The 22,270-nt window shown below is 35.1% G+C and overlaps 2 protein-coding genes across 2 annotated transcripts; one reads left to right on the forward strand and one right to left on the reverse strand.

Annotated features, from left to right (window-relative positions):
* Positions 1 to 735: 735 nt before the first annotated feature.
* Positions 736 to 13,896, forward strand: LOC117690155 (serine/arginine repetitive matrix protein 1). Its single transcript, XM_034473506.2, has 20 exons — positions 736 to 893; positions 1,178 to 1,260; positions 3,401 to 3,514; positions 4,061 to 4,160; positions 4,290 to 4,335; positions 4,574 to 4,701; positions 4,936 to 5,031; positions 5,722 to 5,783; positions 6,157 to 6,247; positions 6,475 to 6,679; positions 6,866 to 7,174; positions 7,574 to 7,695; positions 7,997 to 8,076; positions 8,231 to 8,704; positions 9,311 to 9,507; positions 10,112 to 10,307; positions 10,574 to 10,980; positions 11,218 to 11,343; positions 11,872 to 11,998; positions 13,130 to 13,896. The coding sequence occupies exons 2-20, from the start codon at positions 1,196 to 1,198 to the stop codon at positions 13,206 to 13,208; spliced, it is 3,024 nt and encodes a 1,007-aa protein (XP_034329397.2). The 5' UTR covers positions 736 to 893; positions 1,178 to 1,195; the 3' UTR covers positions 13,209 to 13,896.
* Positions 13,897 to 16,697: 2,801 nt separating this feature from the next.
* Positions 16,698 to 19,567, reverse strand: LOC117690154 (uncharacterized). Its single transcript, XM_034473503.2, has 2 exons — positions 19,411 to 19,567; positions 16,698 to 18,893 (listed from the first exon to the last, which is right to left on the reverse strand). The coding sequence occupies exons 1-2, from the start codon at positions 19,435 to 19,437 to the stop codon at positions 16,734 to 16,736; spliced, it is 2,187 nt and encodes a 728-aa protein (XP_034329394.2). The 5' UTR covers positions 19,438 to 19,567; the 3' UTR covers positions 16,698 to 16,733.
* Between the last annotated feature and the right edge of the window lie 2,703 nt (positions 19,568 to 22,270).

Consider the following 22,270-nt stretch of genomic DNA (forward strand, 5'->3'; position numbering starts at 1 on the left):
GGAGGTACTTGTACTTTGATCAGTATGAACCAGTGCATGGGGGCTCTTTATTAATACCTATTAAGAGGTTGATTTTTGTAAATTTGTTATACATGTACATTCAAGAAGAAGTCATCTAAGTGCACGCTGTGATCTATATGAAAACGGATAGAGAGATGGAAAAAGGATCGAACAATTAAATGAACCAAAAACGCAACACCATATATGTCTCGAGCCCTTACCCTGCCCTTGATAATGAGGGGCATACATATTAATATCCATTGGTTTTCCTCTCCTGGATATATACAAATCCTGGATCCACGCATTACGATATAAAAGTTTCTTTATCATATATACTCATTTTAACTTTAGATTGACCAAAATTGTTTATTTTGTTTACAATCCATAAGCCTTATCAATTTTCTTTAAAAAAAAAAAACACACAAAGAAACGTGGATTCTTCGTGGAAATATTGATATGTTGTCAATTACCACTACAGTCAGTAATGATTAAGGTTGCTGTGCATGAAAGTATAGCTAGCTTCGATCAGTAGCTCATATATCCTATATATATACAGTAACTCAAAATTATCAAATGTGACAAAGTCAACAATCTTTCAATAACTCAAAATTTGAAGAAAAGAATTTCTCGACCACTTGAAATGTTATAATATAAAAATACGATTAGTGCGTATATACTGTTAATGCATTTGTTTGCTTGTTTTTTTTTTCAATTTCAGAACCTGGGGCCAAATAACCAGGGGACAAGATAATTTAGTACCGTTTTTTCCGAGACGCGAGATTTCATCTTATCGCGAGATCTCGTTCGAGATTGCATTCTGTATTTGTTTACCATGTTAACAAGGTGCTAGGACTTGCTCACACCAAAATAACTGCTGTTTTGGTCCAGATTAAGTAAGAATTATTTTTTTAAAATGTTTAAGTTATGAATTAGACTTTTATGTCCAACAGGAATAATGAAATAAGTAGCAGAAAACACCCGGGAAAGCAGAATTCATTCAGCTCGAATTTACTTAAATGCCGACTTAACTATATTTCAGTGAAAAATTTAATTATAAGATGTGATATGTTCTTACATCGACTTATTTAGTTAAGTTAACCTGAAGTCAGGTGATGATAATCATAAATTTCTCTGGATATTCATTTTACTTTATTTTTTTATTTTTTGCCTATAACAGCAGAACTTCCATTCCATCATGTCATTTGGATTTAACACTAACACCCGATCTAAGGAAGATATTTCTTTCCGACTAAAACAACAGTAAGTAAAATATGATGCTTCAAACTAAATCAGATAATAAGATCACCTTAATTTATTTTTGTAAATGAATTTCTTTTGTTATAGAATGAACATATTCCAATTTTGTAAAATCAATGATTTACGGATCATATTTAAATACGATTTAATGAAGGAATTCTTAGTTTTCTTATACTTTAAAGAATAATCAATGTAAATTAATAAAATGATTATAATCAAATCAATAATACTGAGACCTTTCCTTTGACTGCCATTGTACTCTCTTATACCTTAATAAGTTTTGTTACCTGATGCCAGTAGCTTTAGAAAAAATCCTTCATATTTGATTGAAAAAAAAATTATTTTTATGGTCAATAATTGTATATATAGGTCACGGTTTCAGTAAGTATCTGGAGAAAATGTGTATTATGTGTCCTAGTGGTAATAAAGAAATTATTCAAGAAAATCTTCTGTTTAGCAAAACACTCATTGCTATTCAAAAACATTTGCATGGACAAGTCTTCATATTCCACAGCTATGTGTAGCATATGCAAAGTTCAAGAAGTAGTGGTATAGTACATGTACTCTTTGTACTTTGAAGTTTGTGTTGGTATAACATCACTACAAGCATGGCTTCAGGAAGTTTGTGCTGCTGGTGTATAGTTCATACAGAGCATGCTGTGTTGTATAAAAAGTAATTCACAACTTGTAGATTATCATTAATTCAGTTATTGATTTCATTTAATTGAAATCCTATGTACATGCAGATGGTCATGCATTCTTCACTATATGGACTTTTATAGTGTATGCTAAAGAATCTTAAATCTGCAGTTGCACAATATATACATGTATACGCGGTATATGTACAGTACCGATCAGACCAAACCTAACAGGAAGTAGACACCAACTAAACCATGGATTTACTTTCGGGGTCTGCTTGGGGTTTACTAGTGCAGACCCAGAGTAAACCCAAAGTAAACCTAGAGTGGACACAGAGCCAGTACCGGGTAAACCCCGATCAGAAGTACATATAGACCCCTGAAAGCAGACGCTACATGTGTTTTTGGAATACTGTAGAATCATTTTTGTTTGTGGGGGTCAGTGTTTATGGGTATTATAGCCAAAAGATTTTCTGGTTTCTGGGGACGTAATTTCTTTTGTAGCAATTAAGTTCTATTTCATAAATAAATATTAAACAAATGCTTGTATATATAGATATATATATATATACATTCATGGGGATGAATTCAAGGGCAAGGGTTACCGAGGAAAGCCATGAACATTGGTCCCTCACAATCAATGATGATTCCACAGTATACATGGGGCAGGAATTACAGGGGGTATAAGATGGTGATATGAAAAACTTGTCTGCTTTAGTCACTTCCATGCATAAGGTGGACCCCAAAAGCAAACCTTAAGTAAACCCAAAGTAAACCCCGAGTGGAAACAAATTTTCAAAAAGCAGACCCTGAGTAAACCCAGAGTAAAACCTAAAAGTAAACCAAGGGCCGCGCCGGTTTATTTGGGGTCTCCTCTGGTGTTAGGTTTGGTCTGGTCGGTACTCTATATCTAAACTATTTTTAAACTGTTCTCTTCTACATTTCTGAGTCAATGTTAAATTAGTACCTTTTTGTAACAGTCTTATAGTTATTACAATAATGTATCAGTCAAACTTTATTCCTAGATTCCTTTTGAAAAATAAGCAAAAGACATTGTCATGGGTAATGCATGTTATTTTTATTTGAGGCAATGATAAGAATTTTAAATCTACAAATGAGTCTATTTTGAAAAGAACCTATATAAATCCTTATAACATGTTGAATTACTGTCAGAGTAATATTCAAAGAAAATGATACTACTTTCAATATTTTATTAGCTAGTGGAAGTAAACTCAAGATAATCTCTATTATGTACATGTATATACTATGGAAATAATCTCTTATTACATATGAACTACATGTATCATGTAAATTATTATGTTTGAATTTTTTTTAATAGAATCAAAAAGTCGTATATAGGCTTTGCCTAGTAGCTTGATTTATCTATTATAATAGTATATATGCTCTGAATATGCAAAAACAAATAAATATCAGAGTACAGAAAGAACGAGATTCATTGATTTACACTGCTTTAGAATTTCAGAATTTTAAAATTATATTAACAGCAATGTCAAACGAGCTCGAGATGAGACTCGTAAGCTTGAGACTGAGAGCAGAAAGATGGAGGAGAGACTGGCTGAGCTTAGACTGGCGATGAACAAAGAAAAGGAGGAAAGAGAGTAAGACTTACTTGAATCAGTCTTAACAGTAAAATCATTAGTTTATTACAGTATACATTGTCAATAAATATAAACATTTAAACTACACATATAAATGTTAAAATGATATACCGGTAACATTACTCTTACATATTTATATTGAATGCTTACGTTGCACACAGTATTTAATCATCAAGTTTTTTATGGTAAAGATCCAGCCAAATTAAGAAGAACTCATTTTAAATGTTCTAACATATTTTGTCTAGCAAGTGTGATATTTGGCAGAAAATAAATTTTGAACAAGTTAGCATGGATTTGAATTAGCATATTTCTGATTGTTCCTTTTCTAACACATATATGAATGGCATATAACAACGTGCTTGATTTAGCGTAAGTGGTTTTCCACCAAAAACCCTAAAATGATTTATACACAGCCAAATGAAAAACATATATAGTACATTATACCCTTTGAGATCTTCTGTGTTGGAGATCGATCTGGTTGCATTGTGACAGCCCAACAATGTAGATAACTTGAGTAAAATATGAGCTGTTTTATTGTGTCTCCAGGAGACAGGGAGGAGGGTACTGGTCTCGGGGTCAGACAGGGAACCTGAACTCGTACGCGACCGACGTATTAAACAAGCCTTCATCCTCGTCATCATCAAAGGTAAACATGGCACGTACTTAATAAGGCTGTCACACAGTGGAAAGTTCAACTTGAATTTCTTTTATATATAGTATATATAGTGTGTTTTCAAGCTTGTTTTTACATATTTTTATTTTCTTTTTATTTCAGAGTTCTGGCAAAAAGAAAGTGAAAATTCTAAAAGACACACCTCTTGGTATTAATTTTATGATTCTTTATATGTTAATAACTGATTTATATCAAATTTCTAAGTTTTTTTATATCAACTATATCAACTTGTTTTGAATTTTTACGAAATTTTTCACGTACTAGCTAATAAATATATAATATGATGATCAATTTAGAATACATTCGACATATTATAAATAATAATTACACCTACTTCTGACTTTCATGACAAAACACAATATTACAACCTCCTGTTTGTTATTTAGATATTCCAGAGAGACCAAGTCAGCCAGGAACAATGGCCTACATTGCCAAACAGGAAGTGTCCTTGACCCCTAGACAAAAGGTCAAGGGTCCCAAATGTGGTCAATGCGAGGAGAAAAAGGCAGCAGTGGTAAGATCTCAATAAAACTGTTGATGTATTATTCTCAAATTAAAGCATTTTATACAGTGAAATAAGCATTTGAAATTACACTAAATATATACCAAACTAGTTGAAGGAAACCGAGTGTAAGACTTAGAATTTTTAAGTTAGAACAATCAATCTTTTGTGAAGTAGTCTAACAATAATTATTTTTACCAGTATATCAAAATACCTATAGAATATATTAAATTGATTTCTTTACAGTCGTGTGTTCAGTGCTCGGAGCTGTATTGTCCTGGATGTTTCACTGCGTTCCATCTGAAAGGTGCCCTGAAGAAACACCGGTCCCTCCCTGTATCTGTGAGTAAATTGAAATTCATGGGATCGGTAACAATATGGTACACCATGTTTTTTGTAAGCCGTTTGTCTAAAATCACTATATCAATAACATAAATTATTTAAACTCTTTCAAACCTTAAATTTTGCTTAAAACTCAATGGGTTCAAGAAAAAAACTTTGATTAATGCAAAATTAAAATGACTCTACAAATTATATATATATTTATCACATTATTCTGAGCCTAACTGCTCCGTATTGATTTTAACCTTGTTTAATTGTCACTTAATTACATGAAGTTTTAGGGAAGTAGTGGTATCCGATATATTCTCAGTTACATGCGTTAACACAATTTTTAACAATATTAATTATTCTTAGTCTAACTGACTGATTTCAACATTGTCTAAGTTTTCATGAACATGTACCGGGTGTAGTTCCAATTGCGATGGTTCAGTACTCTAGATTCCTAATTAAATGTAAAGAATTAATATCTGTGTAGATCAAATTGTAAGAAGCACTCCTAGTGGGTTTTGAAATATTGCTTTTATTTATATGACAGTTGTTGACTACATTAAATTATAGCAAAAGCTTGGTGCTTGATTGATCACAATTTGATATTCCTGCAATTAGATATTAAATGGCAGATTTGCGTGAAAGGAATTTATAGTTACATGTAAAGTTTTCTTTTTTTATCACAAAATTCTCTCTCTCCAGGCGACCGGCCCCAGACAGTGTATGTCTCCCCGCCCCGCTCCTCCTGTCACTAATGGCAATGGGTAATTACTATAATTCCAGATATATATATATATATTTTTATGTCTACTTCAATCAGACCGGTTATGAAATTTTAAGATTTTGAATTTTTCAATTTTTTCGAAGTAAATTCAATTGCATGTACTAGTAATCAGGGTTGTCTCTAAAAATTGAAGTAGAAGTAGAAATGAAAAAGTAGCAAGGGGTTTGGGGGTTTTCCTATAGCTACATTGTGTTTGAAATGCAATAATAGCTGGGTAATTAAGGCATTATAGGTGTGGGAATTCCCCACCTCCCAGGTCTTAGAGACAACCCTGAGTAATGGTACAAAATAACCAAAGGATTTTTTTTTAACTCTCAAAAATTTAAACAGTGGAATATTTCTCAATTTTTCAGGGACTATGACACTCATTCCTCAGAAAACTTTGATAGTTACCCCTCTGAAGGTGCGATCCACCCCACAAACTCTGCAATCAACAGAGTCCGTGTAAGTACCGATATTTCAAATGAATGAATTTTTTAAATCAAAATATTTGTTCTTCTTAACCACTAGCAATTTTTTTTGGGCTCAAAGAGACTGTAAAACTATACTCATTTTTCAAATGTTTGTAGCTTTGATCTCTGCAATTCTTCCCTGTCCCCATCTTTTATATAGAAAGAAAACTCAATTTGAGATCATTCAGTTTTAATACAATGTAATGGATTCTTTTTTAGTTTGATGATCACGGCAGAAACAGTCCTGAGGGTGCCAGTGGTTCGTTTGATGGACCGTCCTTGTTCACAGGGAATTATAACGAGGCGGAGAGTGCTGCCTCATTTCAGCAGGCCTTGGCCGCCTGGAGAACTGGGAAATCGGAGGGAGGGGAACCAGCCAGCGAGACCCCGCGACAACCACAGGTCCTCAAAGTAGAAACACCTCGTAAGTTTATTTGTTTGTCCAAAGTAACCATACACACACCAGAATTATCTGTTGCGTTTGCTGGTAAAGGTTTCAATAACTGGTTGGTGGAGAGTCTGGCTTGATGAATTATTACCAGTTATCTTTTCAATGACACATTCAGTGAGATTTAGTGGTTATAACACTTCCACTTTCTTAATGTTGTAGGTCAGACAGCTCCTGTAGGCATTGACAGTGGAACAGAAACCAAGAAACCTCCCCCTGTGGAGATCAAGTTCTCCTCCAACCTCAGTTACGCCGAGCGCCTCCTCATCAAGAAGCACCGGAGGACCGACGTGGACAAGTCTGACACCCCCAGGCTGAGCCTGCCCCCTACCCCAAGGCTTAACTTCCAGTCCATGCCCGAGGACAGCCACAGTGAGGTAGAGATGCCCTTCACACCTCGAAGTCAGCAAACTCCTCGTATTGAGGCTTATCCTCAGGGAGACAATGAGGAGCAAGATGAGGAAATGGAAGGTGAGAATTTATTAACTGGTCTGTCTTCCTCAAAGTTACTTGTTTTTGACATTATGAGATAACATAAGCAATAGGAAACTTGGATAGTAGATACATGATGATTTATTTGTCAGAAAAATATCCTCAGTGGATAGGGGAGGGGGATACATGTTGATTAAGATTTTAGAAAATTTCCTAAAATTGATAAAAGATTAGCATTTGCAATATAAGATCAAGTCCTTGAAACTCTCTCTGTTTCAAGACAGATTGAACACATTGAGATTTTGTTTTACTGATCTTGACCATAAAAATATGCATGCCTTTCAAATTTTGGAATGCACACTACAGAAACTTGAAATTGAAAAAAAGTAGACTATAACCATATAAATTTGATATCATTTTCCAATGTTTTTTTTTAAGATGAAGAGAGAGTAAATTTCAATGCCCTTTATGAACTGTCAAAGATGGCTGCCAATACAAATGGGGGAAAACCTCGCCACGATGAGGATAATATTTCTATCATTGAACTAGACTCTGTGACAGTAAGTTCAAAACATGGTTTTCTGAATAAGAAAAAAATCAGTCAATCATTTAGAAAAATATTACTTTAAACACTAGTTCTGGTGCAATTCTGCATTATATATGTATGTTATGTTACCATATTATAAGAAATATTCAAATGAGTTATTTCTTCTAAATACAGTTCTGCTGGTACTTGGGTTAAGTGTTGAATTTGACCCCTTAGGGATGTGGTGGATATGTTGGCCAGAAATCTAGCTTTAAACCTTTTTAATGACAATATAAATCTCTGATAGATAAATGACCATTTTCCATTGTTTTCAGACAAATCCGACCATTGAAGAGACCACTCAGTTTATGGTCCAAGAATCCAGTGATCTCGAGGCATGGACTGCAAAAGAAAGGTCAGAAACAAATATTAAAAATAAAAGAGCTTTGTATGAAACATATTAATTTCAGTAAAGTCACACATGTACTGAATTTTATTTAATTGGACTAAATTTTACCAAATGATGAAGGTAATTTTTTTTTACAGTGTAAAATATTTTTCATTTACAGTGCAAGAGATACTGCCAGAAATAGTGCTAGGGACAGATTTATAGAGAGTGATAGAGATGACATGAGAGAGAAAACTAGAGACAGCATTAGAGAAATGAGTAGAGAAAAAACTAGAGAAAGCATTACCAATAGAGAGAGTGAGAGAGAAAGCCAAAGAAACAGTAAACCACCAAAGTCTTCAACTCGCCGCACAACACCCAACATGGAGGACAACATCAATACCTCTCCAGAAAACAGGTCAAGCAAACCACCAACCAGGATGGAGGATAGACTGGGGTCAGGAAAGGTCAAGGACAGGAGTCAGGACCAAACAGAGGCAAGGGTCAAGTCAGGCAAGGTCCGACCCGTCTCTGGGAAATCCCGACCGCCGTCAAGCAGAGCCAAGAGTCGCCAAGAGTCTCAGAGACCTGGATCAGGGACCAGGAGTCGCGCAGGAAGTCGGGCCGGTAGTAGGGCCGGCTCATGGATGGAAGGGTATGATATATTTGTTAATATGCTGTTTAATAAATCGTACATGTATATCGAAAGCCCTTGGTCTGTAAATGATTATAGGTACTGAATGAATTGATTTATGTTTTGTTGTCAAATTTTGTGGTTGAAATGTATAAGCTTTGTAGATGCATGACACAGATAGATTAAAATTAATTGTGCTTTCTTATGGTATTTTATTTTTAATTGTTATGCTATAGAAATAAATACAAAGGGTTGAATTTTCTAAAGCAAACTTTTGAATCTGAGTTTGCCAGATCCCGAGATTACTGTTGAATCATTTAATTTCGTTGGGGCCAATTTTTGTGGATTGTAAGTTAACTGCTTATTCGTGAGGATGTAATTTTGTGGATGTGTCAGTTTTCAGTTTAAGTAAAAAACATCTTTTTCAAAATTTGTTTTTGTCAAGGATGTAAATTTGTGGAGAAGGGTTACCCACAAATACCACAAAAATTAAGCCACCACGAGTTCTAATGATTCCACAGTTACTAAAAATGATTTAAAGCACTTGATTCAGCCTGCCAAATGCTAGTCAGTTAATATGTAAAAAGAAATAAGTATAAATAAAGAGATGTCTTGATGTCTGTACAGAGAGGGTGTTCTGACAAAGGCTCCCAGTGAAGCTCTCAGTATGGTGGCCCAGATGTCAGCTGAGGTTCAAGTTCAACGAAGTGTTCCCTTGGAAGAGCTGTTCATGATCGGAGTGACCCCTGTTCAACAAGACAGGGTCATGACCCCGTCCAGAGCAAAAAGTGCCAAGGGAGACAAGATGAAAGTCAGCAATCAGTGTAAGTTATCTGAGGCTTGCTTAGTGTGGGTGTTTATGACAGAGGGGCTGGGTTGTAAGGTTGTGTGTTGTTAAAGTGAAGTGTACCGTAGTTTCCCTACTTTATGCCAGTACTTTTAAAATTGTTCAATTATGCCGTTATTTGTATCAAATTGCGAGAGTATATAAAACCGTGAGCACCTGTCCAATTTTTTGGTAAAATTCAAATTCGTTTTGTGTGCAAACTGTCAGGAAAATAGTAAGAAAATTTAAAATATCTACTAGGGATGTTTATTAAAAATTTTATGGGTTTTAATTCCTCATGTTTAATTGGGAATAAACATATGTTATATGCCAAGCAATTAGATGATATCTAAAAGTAAAAAAAAAAGGCTATGGTTATTTTTGGCATGTTTATCAATAGTTAATATTGCTCATTTGCTAACCATGCATCTATTTCCTGCTTCTGAAGAAGAAAATGCAGATCAGAGTTTTATTTTGGCATGGATGGGGGAACAAAGGCATTTATTAATTAGTTTTAGGAAGTTTTGTTAGGCCAGCTGAATGAATTTACATGTTTTACAGAATCAGAAGTAGCTTGAGGATTTTGTTTTATGTATTTGCAGTGTATCAGATGGCCCCGCGCTCCTGGAGACCAGACAGTAGTCTAGCGGACAACGTGCCAGAGGAACTAGTGCAGATTGAACCCATAGAGGACCCCCTAGCTGTTCCCATGGAAACAGATGCTATAGACATGGTCATGGATGCCAATGTTTTCCCTGGCAGCACAGATGGAAGTGATATGGAAACACCTACACCAAGGTCTCTGTTTTGTTTAGTTAGAGTCATGGGAAAGTTTCTTTCTCAATGTCAACATTTCTAAAACTTATTTCTTTAAGTAAAATAAGTTTATAATCCAGAGATCTTTTACCATTCTTCCGTATGGATGCACAGAAACATATAAGCCAAAAAGTATTTTGTCAATTAGAATTTTTAAAAGAGCCAATCCATAAATTATTGTAATATAATAATTAGTTGCAGCTCATTATCTCTGAAATGCCTAGAAATAAATTTTAATTTAATTTTAGAGCCCCAAGTCGCAGTGACTCCTTGCTACGAGACTCCACACTGCCAGAGTTTACCAGAAATACTAGTCACCTGTCAACCAATCAGAGGTCACCAGAACCCCCCAAGGGGGAGAAGAGCTTCCGACAACCCAGCAGGCACTCCAAGAGCCGGTCTTCCCACCACACCCTCACTCCCAGACTAGAGACACCCAGGAGGGATCGGTCAGATGATGTAGAACCCTCTGATGTTCAGTCCTCTGCAACTTTCGATGGACGTCCCAGCAGTAGAGGGCTAGTTCCGCAGGGGGTAAGGGCGGTCAGTCGATCGGGAACAGGAACTACTCCGAGGTCCCAGAGAGCCTCCTCCCGTGTTGGGGGAGCAACTCCAAGAGGAGAGGATTCAGAGAGACCACTTTCCAGGGCTATTGGTATATTTTTGAAAATACATTTTTATGTGTTGATGACTAATTGTGCAAGGAAACTATCAAATGTTTTTTATTAAAGTTAGTATCTCTTTCTATAAGTTTTGCTACAGCCAGAAGTTACTGTACTTATTTTGCTTTAAAAATATCCATTCCCTTCTTATACAAGTACATGTGTGTTAGTATAGCTGTCAATCACATTCACTTTCATTATCACCTGCTTGTAATACCTGTAATTAACAGTTGTGGACGGGGAGGATCTCTCATCCTACGACACTGTGGGCGACCAGGAGAGCCGGAACATTGATGACCAGGAGAGTCTGAGTAAACTGGAGTGGGAGCTGGCCTCGGAGTCAGGGAGGCTCACAGGTAAAATGTGTGGGTGGGTGGATGGATGTGTGTGTGTGTGTGTGTGTGTGGGGGGGGGGGGTTGGGACCTCAGAATCATAGAATTACAGGGTAAGAGTGTGGGTGGGGGGAGGGGTCGGTAGCCTGGGAGTCAGACAGAGTCACACAGGTAAATTGTGTGTGGGGAAGGTAGGTAGGGGGATAGGTGGGGGAGGAGTAGCCAGCCATGGAATCAGGCAGGGTCTCAGGTGAAGTGTGTGATGTGGGGGGGGGGGGGGGGGGGTTAGCTAGAGTCAGGGTCACAGTTAAATATATAAATGTTGGGGGAGGGAAGGGAGGTTTACAAGTAAAGTGCATTGTGTATTTGAGGGATGGGGGAGGTAGCTTTTATTATACGAAGACAAAGACAGGGGTTATTAAATAATGAAGGTTTAGGCCATATCTTGAAAGAAATATCACCATTCTTGTGTTTGGAAATATTTATGATTGCATAGTCTTTTACTAATTTTGTCTTTATAAAGTCATTAATTTTTTCCCCACTGTTTCTAGCTGATGGTCAAATTTCTCGAATGAGTATCTTACCGGACACAGACGATGAGGGCAGCACAGGAAGTAGCCGCTCCTTCAGCAGAATGAGTCAGCAGGACCAGGGCTATGACATCAACTCAAGGCTCAGGTTAGTGTTATAACTTAAAACTCGGGTCATTGTAATAACTCCAGGCTCAGGTCAGTGTAAAAACTCAGGCTCAGTGTAATAACTCAGGCTCAGTGCTAGTACACAGGGCTCAGGTCAGTGTAAAAACTCAGGTCAGTGTAGAAAACTCAGGCTCAGTGTTATTACTCAAGGCTCAGGTCAGTGTTATAACTTAAAACTCGGGTCATTGTAATTACTCCAGGCTCAGGTCATTGTAATAACTCCAGACTCAGGTCAGTGTAAAAACTCAGGCTCAGTGTAAAAACTCAGGTCAGTGTAGAAAACTCAGACTCAGTGTTATTACTCAAGGCTCAGGTCAGTGTTATAACTTAAAACTCGGGTCATTGTAATTACTCCAGGCTCAGGTCATTGTAATAACTCCAGACTCAGGTCAGTGTAAAAACTCAGGCTCAGTGTAAAAACTCAGGTCAGTGTAATAACTCAGGCTCAGTGTTATTACTCAAGGCTCAGGTCAGTGTAATAACTCCAGGCTCGGGTCATTATAATAACTCCAGATTTAGCTCAGTGTTATAACTCAGGCTCAGTGTAATAACTCAGGCTCAGTGTTATAACTCAGGCTCAGTGTAATAACTCAGGCTCAGTGTTAGTACACAGGGCTCAGGTCAGTGTAATAACTCAGGCTCAATGTTATTACTTATGACTCAGGTCAGTGTAATAACTCCAGGCTTGGGTAATTGTAATAACTCAGGCTCATTGTTATTACTCAAGGCTCAGGTCAGTGTAATAACTTGGGCTCAGGCCATTGTATTAACTCTAGGCTTAGTGTTATTATTTAAGGCTCAGGCCAGTTCAATAACCCCAGTCAGGAGCTGGGTAACGTCACAGCAGTAGACATGTACATATGGTAGATTGAGTTGCCAATCCTCATGTTTTTATGTTTATGTAAGATACCATATCTGTTTAGAGGGGCATTATAGGGAATCAATTCTCTAATTAGATACCGTTTGAGGGTGATTTCCTTTCTCTCAGATAAGCGCGTACTTTATAGATTTACCTGTAATCTCTAAATATTAAATGATTGACACATTTTAAAAAGTAAGAGCATTTGCAATGTTCTATCAGCATCCACACTCTTCTTTTTTTTTTTTACAGAGAAGATGAACTGATGGATGATGATGATGATGAAGATAGAGAAAGTGAAGAGGAAAATGAGGTCAAAGCGCTTCACTGAACAAACTTTGTAAAGATGGTTCTGATTGGATGAAAACTGACTTCTGGTGTTTAAAGACATGGCTAGATAGATTTTAAAATTTTATTTGCATGTTTTCCAATTCTTGCAGTTGTGTTTTTTATAAAGCAGGTGTACAATTTTGCAGTTTCACTTCTTACAGTATATGGTGAAGCATTTTGATAAATTTTATAGTGACTGTTACGTTTTACACAAATTGAAACGATAATTATAGTTTTGAAAAAATGAGTTGAAATATGATTTCCCTTGTTTGAATAAATATTTGAGTTCTTGTTACTCAGTTTTTTTTAACACAATTCAACAGCATTTTCGAAACATATAAATCTGAAGCTTCTCATTGATTCCTTCTATTTCAGACCAGAATCTGGAGATTATTGCGGAATTATTCATTTAAAATAGCTTATGTTACCTAATATAACTGCACACTTAATATAAACTTAATATTCCAATGCTGTAAATTTCTTCCTGGATTTGTTACTGTTTCATTGACGTGACTGTGTGTTTCATTGATCGTTGTGGCATGAGTTGTTCAAAAGCATTAAAAACTTAGTTCACCGTCCATTATTATTTATTTACATTCTGTATCTTAATATACATATATGTACACCTTCTGTTTGTTGTTGATATACAAGTATTTAAAAATAAAAAATTAAAAGAATAGAAACAATTATTAGTCTTTCGTTTTTACTTGATTCACTTAATTTTGACGTGTGGGCGTAAATCATGTTCAAGGTTTGCAATGGCAATTCATCTCGAACCAATTTTCTACCTGCATCAGCACACACTTTTATTTTTAATCGAATGTGATTTTCTAAAAATACACCATAACGCCCATAATTTACCACAATACTCTCGTGCGACATGGAATAATCACAGGTGTTTGATGACAGTACTGACCACCCCAAGTATCCAGACCCCCGGGACTTTACTCTTTTAAAAAAAAATTAATTATCCTTTTATGAAATATTTAGAAACTAATGTATACATTTATTGTACAAAATTACTTAATAAACATTTTGACATCGAACAAATTTTAAATGAAATAATGTACAGTAAGGAACAGACGATGCATTTAATTCATTGACATTATTATTCTTAAACCAGTATTTAGCTCACAAATACTTATTTTTGTTGAAATTCTGATTATTATTGCAATCAAAATGTTTATCAAAGTTATTAGATTCGTGGTTTGCTAGTTTTGTTTGTTTGTTTTTTTCTTTTTTTGGTTCATGTAAATTGCAACACATTGCACTTTGTGTTGCTTTTTGATTAGTTTGCATTAGATAGATTCGAAACTATCCTTTATATTGTTTTGCAATAAGTAAAGATATTACCAAACTTTACCCAAATCAAAGATAAAGTTTCAGTACCAACCTGACTCAACAATAGGGGGGGGGGAGCTTTTCGCAGGAAATAGAATTGTTCATTAATTTATCTTTGAAAGATTGAGAAGTTGAAGTCATACGAGCCCCCCCCCCCCCCCCCCCCCCCCCCCCGATTAGGATTTTCATAGTTTGGGGAAAAAATGATGGTAGGGAAGATTTTTTTGTTTTGGAAGTATAGGTTTATCCCCCCCTCCCCCCACCCCCACGGATAAGGATTTTCATGATGGGAATTAGGTTTTTTTCTTTCAATATTTCTGAAGAGCTACCCCCCCCTTTCAATTTGCTTCCGACGCCAGTGTTAAAATCTAGTGATAAAAAGTTAAGCACATTTTTTTATTACCATTTAACACACTACGGTTTGAATTTTACTGAATTGCCGTTCGTTTCACCGTTGAGCAGATTTTTTTAAACATTTAGTTTTTGTTTCGGTTTGAGCGAAGATCCACTACATACGCATAGTTTTTCTAGTCGTTTTCATAACGAACACAAAGAATGCGCATGATTGCACATATTGCGATTTTAAATGTCCAAATTTGCACCATTATCTGATAGAGTACGTAGCATTGAAATAGTTCATTCTTCTTTAAATAGCCTTCAGACAGTATTGCATGTGGTTCTCTAATCAACCATTCCCCTTCCTCATTCAAGGGGTGTCATTTTATGTGCCATATATTTGCAGAATTCGGGTGATTAATATGAAGATATGAAACAACCTGTATTAATCAGAATAGGTAAATGATAATTATGGAAAATCAAAAATACCACCTTATGTCTTCTAAATGAAAATCAATACGGCCACTGCCACGGCCCTAGCGCAATGGAGGCAAATAAGGCAAATGCCTCACATTTGAATTTTTTAACAATTTTTTTAAATGTCAGAGTTAAGAGGACCAGACCCCGGGGCCATATAAAAGCTTCAAAGTTTCTCCTTAAAAATAAACTATCCAAAAACTGACGACTCTGTTCTCTGAATATAGAAATATTAATTTCATCCGTGTGTTCGAGGCTGCAAATGCTAAATAGTACCAAATTTAAGGCATTTATGAGTTAACCACAAAAGACAAGAAAACCCTTTTTGCGATACAAAGAAAAAAGACAATTATATCCTGTTCCTAAGTAATATTTTTATCTTTCCCTTCTTTATACAGAGGAAAGACTGTGCAAGTACAGCAATGACACGAACAGATTTACAAGTTCCATTATGGGTCGCACCGCGCAGACAATTGCATTTATCTCATCAGCTGTACGGTTTGCTCAAAACAATACGTTGGAGAAACAAGTGACTGTGTGCTTGGGATGGTGTATATACAGGCTATCTTATTAGGTATTTTTGCAAAATTTCTATTCTAGATTTCTATGCAATGAAAGTTATAGTCTTGTACGTCTAATTTTAATTAGATTGCATTTGTATTAGGTTATTTTTAATTTGTACGGTATATATCTTTTAAAAAAACTGTGTTGTATAATTTCCATTTTTTTTTGTATTGAATTATTTCCATTTACATTGAATTTTTTATTTGTATTGTTGTATAACTTACATTTCTATAGTATAAAATTAATTTGTCAGTGGTTTCACATTTTTGTAGTAATATTGCATGTTTTTCATTTCTTGTGTATATTTTTTTTTTAATAAATGTACTACGGACCGTTTATATTTTTTATTTATTACAAATAATTTCATTTGCTCCCCCTATGTCACGACTCGTGAGTCATGCTACATGTACTCAGGGTACCGAGACTCCTCCACTAGTTTTGGAAAGTTCAAAAAATGCGTATATTTTTACGATGACGAATTAAAGACTTTAAAAACTGGTAAGATCGTGAAATGGTGTGTTGTAGGAACAAAAACTTTCTAGCAAAACCAAAATAACATGTGTTGTACGGTTTGTCGGATGAGGCAAATGTCCGAAATATTTCTATCGTGTTCTAGATTTTATTTACCTGAGATCTTATTAAAAACATTGTAGAGATCATTTTCCGGATGATTTTGTTTAAATGAAAGACATTGTTTGATGGAGTGATTTAATTTTAAATTTGTGTTAACCAATATCAAAAGATAATGTGTAATGAAAAAAGACTACTGGCATCCAATTAACAGGTGTTTATTTAGCAATCCGATTTATCATTTCACTTGCATTTGCATGTAGTTAAATAAACACACCAACAACATTAAAACCGCTGCATTGGGTCTTCCATCGCCCGATGTCTGGGAAAGAGATACTAAATAACACCTACAGGCCTCTTTATAGAATTCAGCTTCATGATAACAATGGCCTAAAATGTTGAAATGTCTGTAATTATGTTTCGTGCCTTCGCATTCCTTCACTGCTTCATGAAGTCGCCCAATATTTTCCACCTTCTCTTCCTTGTCACAGCATAAAACTCTAAGGTAAGAGGCGTACACAACCGGGTGAACCAAAAAACTTCTTTCAACCAAACACTCAAATTTCAACGCCTTGGCCACTAGTGAAATATCCTCTTTTGCAAAAATCATATCATAGGCAACAGGAAAATCTATAATTTTCTGTGGATTCTGACATTTTGGGATACCTTTTGTCTGCGTAATAGTTTGTTGCGATATTTCTATTGTTTTGCAAGTCGAGGAAAGACCAACGTATATATATTTTGCAGAACTGTCACTGCGAAAGAAAACATTTTTGATTCTCTTATATGCTTCCTCTTTTTTGCCAAAAGCGAAAAGTACTGTTATAGCATACAGTTTACCCGACATTGCATCTATGTCTGATTTTTCATCCATAAAATTTACAAGTCTTTGAAACTTCTCACTGGTATTTGCTTCCTCTGACCTCAGCATAAGAACTGCTTGGATTATAGCAGAGCGCAGAAGTACAATCATTCCAACAGATCGCTTGAAACCTTCATCGAAATCTGAAGCTATATTTTTGTCTTCAAGTGCCACGTGATATTCAGCAAGAGTTTTGAAATCGGACAGTGCAGTCCCAACGTTGATTCCCCATGTAACTTGTTCACTGTGATATAATTCTAGCGAATGTCTGGATGCCTCAAAATCAGAGGTAATGTTGCTAGGGTGATCCACTGTGCAATTATACAAGAATTCGTCTACATTGCCATGACTGTTCTGCCACGTTGTTGCCAAATCAATATCATCGACGCATTTCATAGATATGACTAGAATGTTTTGAAGAATGTCCTCTAGGATTTCTAGAATCCTTTCTTTGATTTCTGGGTCATCCAATCTTCCAAAGAAAAGGTTTTTACTTCGATCAATGAAATGCATTAGAGTTTGTTTTTCAACGCAATCTTTCAAACGTAGTAAACAATTTTTCAGAAATGTTAAAAGGAATTCTCTTCTCCAGCAGTTGTCATCTATAGTTTCGGATTCCCAAAACACCACCGTTTTCATATGATAAGAACTCAGTTTCTCGCTGACAATGGGATCGATGAATTTTATCAACAGTGACTTCAGCAAAACAAAACATTGCAGTTGTGTGTCGTTAAAACTCCATACAAGCTCTCTTTCCCATAGCAAATAGGAGATCCTCCACTCTAACGAGGAATGTTGGGATATTTTATCGCCAACAGCAACAACATGACAATCCAGCGTTCTTATTTTCTCTAAAGTTTTCATTGATGGCCAATTAAAATGGCGTCTACTCCTTAACCATTGCTCGCCTTCGACAGGAACTCGACAAAATGGGAGACCGTGTGCAAAATCTTGCTCAATTAATTCCCCGACTTCCTTTTTGATATATCCTTGTGGATCTTTGTTGACAGCTGTTGCACAAGGGCCATGTTGAAATGTTTCTGGGGGTCCAGTTGCAGTCTGTCTCTTTCCCAAAAAATTAATCCAGAACTGTACGACTTTTTCGCTTGGAAGTACAAGCTTTCCTTTTTTGTTTTGTTCAAGCATGTCATTAATTGGACAACCATTGTCATCAAATATCGTAGGAATACCTGAGTCTGATTTCAAAAGGACAAGCTTTGCATAACCTTGAGAAGAATCCTGGCTGTCTACCAAAAACACGTGACCCCTGACGTTTTTCGCGTCAGCTGGGTCAGAACACACGTAAATGCAACGAGCAACAATCATCTTGTCAATATCACTAGTACTCAGGTTTGTCCCTTCTGCCGCACTTCCTCCGAAGTATCTTCGTAATAGTTGTTTGTGTCTCACAAAATACAGGAATTCTTCCATCAGTATTGCATTCCTTTGAGCATTCGTTTTACAGGCACTCGCCATGGTGAAGAATACACAGTTTGACAATATCACCGATACCTGCGCGATTTCCTCAACAGAAAACTGAAATTTAAAAAAAAATTCTTAGAAATGAAATTGTTCCAGGTGATAAAAATTGAGAGAGGGCAATCAGGATTAACAAATTCAATTTATCCTGTGTCGATTGGTTTGTAATCTAAAAATTAATGAGTCAAAAATTGACTTCTCTGTTGCAAGAACTTTAAAGGGGCATGGGCTTTTTTCCCGATTTTAATATTTACAATTCTTCAGTGAGGCATTTTTAATATGCAACCAAAATTTGAGTGACATTTGTTAAGTTATAAGCGATTTACAGAGCTTACAATTCTTCGCTATGTAAACAAATTTCTTATAGTTGTTTAAATGACCAAGCATTGCTAGCTCTGTAGCTTGCTTAAGCTTATAACTCAACGACTGACTCTTAAATTCCATTGATCGTTTGAAATGTATTTTTAAAGCATTGTAAATAATGAAAACAGAAAAATAGAATTTGTCCAAAATCGTGACTATGCACTTTAAGGTATAGCCATGATTTATCGAATGCATATTGAGCTATATTTACCTCTTTTGAATGATTTACTTCTTCCATTTTGGGGGTTTTTTCACTAAAAAGCTTGTCTAAGAAATTTTAGTTTCGGTTTGATTCCAGAATGGAAAACAACTGGAAAACGATCATTTCGTACATGGCATGCGCATAGCCACAATCTGGTAAAATGAAACTTGATTAAAATTATAGAAGTAAGAGGGCATAGCGTTACCTGTCCATGAGACCAGAATATAATGAAACATAATAAATGTCCCTTTAAATTAATGTATGCAATTACAAACGCGACGAAAATATTGATCTAAAATTTCATTTTGAATTGCTCAAGGACAAAACTTTAGAAATTGGAAACAAATCATGCAATTGAATCTTTTAACATATATATAGACAGAATAGACATCATGTCACAAATTAACCACTTTAAAGGTAGGCAGGGCAGACCAAATCTCCCCAAAATATCCTGGGTTCTTCCGAATTTATTAAAAGAACATAATAGCTTTTTATGCATGTGTACTTGAATATTTCGATTATAAAAATTAAAACGCTTTGACGGTGCACGCGAGTCAAAAAGGCAGCTGGATATGCGTCAATTTAAATTGAATTGCAAGAATTTGAAATAGTCTATTCGTTTCACAACTATTGCAGCTGCATTAAAATCAACTGTTACAATAATTTAACACTTTTCTGAAGAAAATGAATACTGTGGAATCGATAAAATGCGTGGGGCCAATTTTCGTGGATTGCTGAAATTTTATATGTAGGTTCGTGGGGATGTCATTTCGTGTATTTTCTCATACCTACAAAAGGAAATATGACTTTATAACCCTTATTTTTTGATTCGTGGAAGATGTTTATTCGTAGTTGAGAGGTACCGACGAATTCCACGAAAATTTATCCACCACGAAATGTTATAACTCCACATTATTTTTTTCTTTCATTTTTTTACTAAGTTTAGAGCATCGACACTTCTAGGTATGTGAATATGGTTGAATTGCGAACTATATAGGTAGCATTAAAGATAACGTTTACTCAGAATGAAAAAAAAAATTCCACTAATGATAATGAAAAACCATCTATTGTATGGTATAAACCGTTGATTCAATGTAGTGTTATTTTTTACTTTTAAATAAATAGGTTAACGACCTACTTTTTGAGTTAATGGCTATTGAATACTTTTTTTGTAAAATTAAGAAAAATCTCTTTTAATTTTACACTATGATTGAGATTTTCCTAATTAGGAACCATTAATCAATATAATTAAACTTTAAAAGAATTGAAATATAGTTTACGAATGGCAGTTGCACTAAATACAATACATAGCATTTAGTTAAAAATATTCCAATCCGAATTCCCTCTATGAATTTTATGGATTTTTGAGATGGTTGACGGTTTGTTTATAATTGTCATTTTTTCACTCTATCAGTTTTCAAATCCCTACCCATTTTTATTCAATTTTACCAAAAATGAGTGATAAATCTAATGAATACTAAAACATTTATAGTATTGAACTATTATATTGACCTTAATCTGCTGTCATAAAATTTATATTTAATAAATGATCAAATTTTTGAGATATTGTGAATTTAACATTTTCAAGCATAAATTTTTCAATATATTTATATCGCGTGCCAGAGTATTTTCTTCATGAATAAGTCAGATTTATTCAACAGAAAATATATTAAATTAAATTGACAAACAAATAAAATATTAACTTTTAACTTAAGAATACTGTCAAAAATGTTTTTAGCGGAAAACAAAAACAAACAAAAAAATCGAATGTAATGTCACTAATAATTCATTTCATAAATACCTCGTGTGTTGAGAACAAATTCTATTCATGACATTGAACTTTAACACAATCCGAATTTCAGACTCAAACCCCGAGTAAACAACATCCTGAAGAAAAAAAACACAGTGCTGGATAATTATGCCAGTGCCAATGTGGCATTTTCGCACCCGCTTATGATGCAGTTTCGTAAAAATCCATAAACCGGTACGCAAAATGGGTGACCATGGTTTTGAGAGTATCCATTTTAAGTGTACCCCACCTGACAGATGGTATATTTACCATCAATAATTTATACACCATAGGAAAATAATGATCTCCATAGGAGAAATAAATCATACAGGAAATATTGAAAATCATAAAGGATTTTCTAAAAAGCCTCTAGGAATTATATTTCCGATAGGAGAAGAGTATTTTCTACAGGAATTTGATTCAGACAGGTAGTTTTTCTGTAGGAAATTAAGATATTTTATACATTTTAAAATACTATAGGAGTTTTGTTCAAATCTTGATGGAATTTAAATTGCTATAGGGGGTACTTTTATTCCGGTAGGAAATGCCAGAAATCCTACAGGAAAATTGTTTTTCCTATGGGAAAAATTATTTTCCTGTACGAATTTATTTTTTATAGATACATATCTCACCTGGCAGGTATTTATAAACTCTCTAAGCAATGGTCTATCATATGGCATATTTGATTTTTTTTCGATACATGCAGCTTAGACGGGTGCAAAAATGCCATCTTGACACTTAATTATCAGTCAGAGTGTTAAAACTGTTAAAACTGGTCCGCACTGCTTTTCGATGTTGACTCAAATCTACATTGTGACGTCATTACGGTAATTTTTCTTTCCCATACTTCTTTTTTACGTGATTTTAAGGAAGCTGGTGGTCAACAAACTATAACCATCTACCTAATGTTTTATGATTTGTTTAGCTAAAAAAACTGTTATTCACAAAAGAAAAAAATACTTATATTTTGTCTTTTAAATCCGCGTTTTTCTTATAATGTTATACAGATCATCGAACCCTCTTCTAAAGAAGACTAATAGCCACAGTCATTGATCCCTCTTAGCTAGCTTTAAAAACTGA

The sequence above is a fragment of the Magallana gigas genome, chromosome 8, assembly GCF_963853765.1.
Source record: "Magallana gigas chromosome 8, xbMagGiga1.1, whole genome shotgun sequence".
Taxonomy (NCBI): Eukaryota; Metazoa; Mollusca; class Bivalvia; order Ostreida; family Ostreidae; genus Magallana; species Magallana gigas.

Coding starts and splice junctions, on each gene's coding strand:
- LOC117690155 (XM_034473506.2), top strand. CDS start 1,196: ATGTCATTTGGATTTAACACTAACACCCGATCTAAGGAAGATATTTCT. Junction 4,161..4,289: donor CATCCTCGTCATCATCAAAG/GTAAACATGGCA, acceptor TTTTTATTTCAG/AGTTCTGGCAAAAAGAAAGT. Junction 5,032..5,721: donor ACCGGTCCCTCCCTGTATCT/GTGAGTAAATTG, acceptor CTCTCTCTCCAG/GCGACCGGCCCCAGACAGTG.
- LOC117690154 (XM_034473503.2), bottom strand. CDS start 19,437: ATGGAAGAAGTAAATCATTCAAAAGAG. Junction 18,894..19,410: donor AAGTAAATCATTCAAAAGAG/GTAAATATAGCT, acceptor TTTAAATTTCAG/TTTTCTGTTGAGGAAATCGC.